This window comes from Rhincodon typus, chromosome 35 (genome assembly GCF_021869965.1).
Source record: "Rhincodon typus isolate 14 chromosome 35, sRhiTyp1.1, whole genome shotgun sequence".
Lineage (NCBI taxonomy): Eukaryota > Metazoa > Chordata > Chondrichthyes > Orectolobiformes > Rhincodontidae > Rhincodon > Rhincodon typus.
The window spans coordinates 20949102-20950399 of NC_063366.1; the positions used below are offsets into that span (position 1 = coordinate 20949102).

A 1298-nucleotide genomic window follows, 5' to 3' on the forward strand; every position below is an offset into this window, starting at 1 on the left:
GAGTGACACTGGCCCAGTATATTTCAGATCAGTGATTAATGCATTGACACTGGCCCAGCAGAGATCAGATCAGTGATTAATGCATTGATACTGGCCCAGTAGAGATCAAATCAGTGATTAATGCATTGACACTGGCCCAGTAGAGATCAGATCAGTGATTAATGGACTGGAACTGGCCCAGTAGAGTTCAGGGCAAGTTTGCATTAACACTGAGTCCATACTTTGTGCTGCGCAGAGCGTTTCCTGGAGGCAGCTGACACTGAGAGGGCCATGCAGAGTGTACTATCGTTCAGCCTGGGGGCCCGAACCTGCCTGGGGGAGTCTTTCGCTCGTGTGGAGCTCTTCATCTTCCTGGCCTACCTGCTGAAGGAATTCCAGTTCATGCCCGATGTGCAGGGAGATCCCATCGATCTGCAGGGCCAGCCGGGAACTGTACTGCGAGTCAAACCCCACCTTGTGTCCATCGTCCGCAGGCCAGCTCCCCAACATGCCCAGCAGTGAGGGCTGTCAGCTTGGGGGGGATGGTCAGAGGGACAGAGCGGGGCTGGGGGTGGGTCAGAGGGACACAGCGGGGCTGGGGTTTGGGGTGGGTCTGACAGACGGAGCGGGGCTGGGGGTGGGTCAGAGGGACGCAGCGGGGCTGGGGTTTGGGGTGGGTCTGACAGACGGAGCGGGGCTGGGGGTGGGTCAGAGGGACACAGCGGGGCTGGGGTTTGGGGTGGGTCTGACAGACGGAGCGGGGCTGGGGGTGGGTCAGAGGGACACAGCGGGGCTGGGGTTTGGGTGGGTCTGACAGAGTGGGCCTGGCAGAGGGGGAGAAGGTCAGAGTCTGGCAGGGATGAAGGTTGGGGCATTCTTCACAGTTCCCTCTGTCTCTCATATAAAAAGGTGTAGAGCTGGATGATCACAGCATGCCAAACAGCATCAGAGGAGCAGGAAAGCTGATGTTTTGGATCTAGACCGTTCTTCAGAAATCTCTAGACCTGAAACGTCAACTTTCCTGTTTCTCTGATAGTGCTTGGCCTGCTGTGTTCATCCAGCTCTACACCTTGTTATATCAGATTCTCCAGCATCTGCAGTTCCTACTGTCTCCCTCTGTCTCTCTGACTGTTTTGTGTTTTGTGGTTTTTCCTTGTTTTCATTGCTTGTTGCCTGAGGCAGTATTCCCATTGATTCGGGAACGAGGGAGGTGTTGCTGCTGACCAGGCCTGGACACTGATGGGGCTAACCGTACCTGACCAGACCTGGGCACTGATGGGGCTAACCATGGCTGACCAGGCCTGGACACTGATGGGGCT

At 56.1% G+C, this 1298-nt stretch overlaps 1 protein-coding gene across 1 annotated transcript in view; it reads left to right on the forward strand.

Annotated features, from left to right (window-relative positions):
* LOC109925585 (steroid 21-hydroxylase) overlaps positions 1-501 on the forward strand; it is a 53914-nt gene extending 53413 nt beyond the window's left edge. Inside the window, exon 11 of the mRNA XM_048616675.1 lies at positions 236-501. Coding sequence (XP_048472632.1) covers positions 236-501 — 266 coding nt within the window. The remainder of the gene's footprint in view (positions 1-235) is intronic.
* The last annotated feature ends 797 nt before the right edge of the window (positions 502-1298 follow it).